Source organism: Coregonus lavaretus, assembly GCF_964263955.1.
Source record: "Coregonus lavaretus genome assembly, chromosome: 28".
NCBI classification, from domain to species: domain Eukaryota; kingdom Metazoa; phylum Chordata; class Actinopteri; order Salmoniformes; family Salmonidae; genus Coregonus; species Coregonus lavaretus.
In genome coordinates, this window is record NC_140015.1 from 35227948 (window position 1) to 35231231 (window position 3284).

Consider the following 3284-nt stretch of genomic DNA (forward strand, 5'->3'; position numbering starts at 1 on the left):
GTCCCTGGCGGCGTAGTTTGTTACTGATGGTAGGCTTTGTTACTTTGGTCCCAGCTCTCTGCAGGTCATTCACTAGGTCCCCCCGTGTGGTTCTGGGATTTTTGCTCACCGTTCTTGTGATCATTTTGACCCCACGGGGTGAGATCTTGCGTGGAGCCCCAGATCGAGGGAGATTATCAGTGGTCTTGTATGTCTTCCATTTCCTAATAATTGCTCCCACAGTTGATTTCTTCAAACCAAGCTGCTTACCTATTGCAGATTCAGTCTTCCCAGCCTGGTGCAGGTCAACAATTTTGTTTCTGGTGTCCTTTGACAGCTCTTTGGTCTTGGCCATAGTGGAGTTTGGAGTGTGACTGTTTGAGGTTGTGGACAGGTGTCTTTTATACTGATAACAAGTTCAAACAGGTGCTATTAATACAGGTAACGAGTGGAGGACAGAGGAGCCTCTTAAAGAATAAGTTACAGGTCTGTGAGAGCCAGAAATCTTGCTTGTTTGTAGGTGACCAAATACTTATTTTCCACCATAATTTGCAAATAAATTCATTAAAAATCCTACAATGTGATTTTCTGTTTTTTTTTTTCTCAATTTGTCTGTCATAGTTGACGTGTACCTATGGTGAAAATTACAGGCCTCTCATCTTTTTAAGTGGGAGAACTTGCACAATTGGTGGCTGACTAAATACTTTTACATTAACCTCTGTAATTATTGGGACAAATGTTTTGTTGTTTTGGCTTTGTACTCCAGCACTCTGGATTTGAAATGATACAATGACTGAGGTTAATGTGCAGACTATCAGCTTTAATATGAGTGTTTTCTACATTAATGTGGATGCTACCATGATTATGGACAGTCCTGAATGAATCGTGAATAATGATGAGTGAGAAAGTTAGACGCACAAATATCATACCCCCCCAAAAAATGCTAACCTCCCATTATTGTAACGGTGTCTTATTCTTGTTAGCATGTCTTGGGGGTATGATATTTGTGCGTCTAACTTTCTCACGATTCATTATTCACGATTCATTCAGGACTATCCATAATCATGGTAGCCTCCACATTAATGTAGAAGTGTTTAGAAACATATTCTATTCTTATTTACAATAAAAGTGACTCCAAATTGACACAATACATTATGTACCATTAATTTATATTGGGCAGAAAATGAATCTGAAACAGAACCAAAACAAACAGCAAATGCATCCAACAAGTTTGTTGAGTCACAAGCTTGATGTAATCATTGATTGCTATGAATATGGGACCAAATACTAAACTTTTGACTACTTTAATACACAACTGAATTTGTCCCAATACTTTTGGTCCCCTAAAATGAGCTGTAATTTCTAAGCGGTTCACCTGATATGGATGAAAAAAAAAATCTAATTAAAGCAGAGTCTGCACTTTAACCTCAGTCATTGTATAATTTCAAATCCAAAGTGCTGTCCCAATAATTACAGAGGTCACTGTATATGTTTTATTGTCAAACACCAGATCCTCCCCCAATGCTGCTGGAGTACTAGACGTGAATTCCTATCACACAACTGATTAGAATAAAGCACTTTTAGGTTTACAATGCATGTCTCCCCCAGAAAATAGGTGTCACAGGCTGATGTTAGTTAGCAAAGGTTTCAAATTGTTTCAAACAACAAACTGAGGCAAAACCACAGAGCAAAATGTACAGAGTTCATTAGAGTCTGTGTGCAATTTAACAAAAAGAAAGGACTAATTACAATATAATATCCTACATGGGCTCTCTCTCTCCAACCAAGGTGCATGAATTAAGAAGTAAACTGAAGTAGAGGAGATTCAGCCACTCTTGGAGGACAATGGAAGTAAATAAAGTGCTTCTTTACTTTTACAAGTAAAACCAGAACAGAAGGCTTTTTCTTTACTTCCATTGTCCTCCAAGAGTTGCTCAATCTCTCAAATTCTGAATGGAGGACTGGACAGCTCTCTGACTCCATCTTCTGGCCTGAAGTCATACTAGAAATCCAACAGCTGGGGAGGAAATTAAATATGTTATGACTGTTGATTCTTATACTATCATTCCTTGACAGTAATAGAAGAGAGGATGTTTAACAGAATACATGGGTATATTTATTTACACACCAGTTGAGGCAGGATCTTCTCAAAGTGTTCTATGTCCATTCTGTCACAGTCCTCTGCCTCAGCCTGTTTTATCGTTCTTTGTGCAGCTTCTGAGAAACAAAGAGTCGGGGGTCTGTATTCCTAAAGCAACTCGGAGTAAAGACTGCTGATCTAGCCACAGTTTTGCATTTGAGATCAGAATGAATATGATTATATGGATAGGGGGACACATCTGATCTTAGATCAGTACTCCTACTCTTAAGACGCTTTATGAATCCTGGCCCTGATATCTTCATCTCATATTGAAGTTATGTAAACACCATCATCTCAGTCTATATAAACACCTCCATTGATTTACATGTACATTACAGCCACAATCAATCGTTTGAACTTACCTTGAACAAACACATGCAGCATCTCTGCCATAAGGAGGACAGCATCGGCACCGACTAGAGAAGAAGAAAAAATAAACAAAGGTCAAATGGTGATGACAGCTAATAGCCTACAACTGTTGCTTCATTTGACTAAAGATGATCAGGTCCAAATATTTTCCAGGATAGCTACATGAAACAACTCCACTAGCTAGCAAGCATCTCACCTTTAGTTTTCTCCTCCTTGAAGAAGCTTGACAGGAGTTTGCTTACCGTCTCCTAAAAAGAAAAAAAATATCCATCATTCTGAATAACACTATGTTCGACAACAGTACGTTACCGTAGTGAATTGCTTCCAAAAACGACTGCCAGTGTTGTCATAATTATCCAGTAGGCTGGTATGTTGCTAGCTACCCCGTTGAATTTGCTCCATACAGTCCGCTCAGTCTAACTTCAAAATGAGGGTTTGATCTTGCTTTAGTTACGCCGAAATAATGTGACTCACATCATAGAACAATTAATAGTATTTTTGCAACTTTCTCTTACCTTTTTGAATGTGATTTCCGTGCTGCTTTCCGCCATTTTCAGTTTGTCTATCAACGCGCTCTCAGCAGTGATTGGCCGCATCGAGTCCGTGTTTCTTTACGTAAAACGCATCGCGCAACCCATAAAGGAGTGACCACTTCTATTCCAGAGGAAAAATTGTACCAAACAGAAAAGTTGAAAATAACTTTTAAATAAAATGTGTGTGCTTACTAGCTGGTCTTTAAATTATTTATGCTTGTGAAATAAGTTACAGTAGTGGTAGTGACTGCAGTAGTAATGGT

At 38.7% G+C, this 3284-nt stretch overlaps 1 protein-coding gene across 1 annotated transcript; it reads right to left on the reverse strand.

Annotated features, from left to right (window-relative positions):
• Positions 1 to 1134: 1134 nt before the first annotated feature.
• Positions 1135 to 3066, reverse strand: LOC311103628 (centromere protein X-like). The gene is made up of 5 exons (XM_084145228.1): positions 3004 to 3066; positions 2685 to 2736; positions 2482 to 2535; positions 2108 to 2196; positions 1135 to 1996 (listed from the first exon to the last, which is right to left on the reverse strand). The coding sequence occupies exons 1-5, from the start codon at positions 3037 to 3039 to the stop codon at positions 1982 to 1984; spliced, it is 246 nt and encodes an 81-aa protein (XP_084001354.1). The 5' UTR covers positions 3040 to 3066; the 3' UTR covers positions 1135 to 1981.
• Positions 3067 to 3284: the final 218 nt, after the last annotated feature.

Coding starts and splice junctions, on each gene's coding strand:
- LOC311103628 (XM_084145228.1), bottom strand. CDS start 3,039: ATGGCGGAAAGCAGCACGGAAATCACATTCAAAAAG. Junction 2,536..2,684: donor CAAGGAGGAGAAAACTAAAG/GTGAGATGCTTG, acceptor CTTCTTCTCTAG/TCGGTGCCGATGCTGTCCTC. Junction 2,197..2,481: donor GCTGCATGTGTTTGTTCAAG/GTAAGTTCAAAC, acceptor TTTGTTTCTCAG/AAGCTGCACAAAGAACGATA.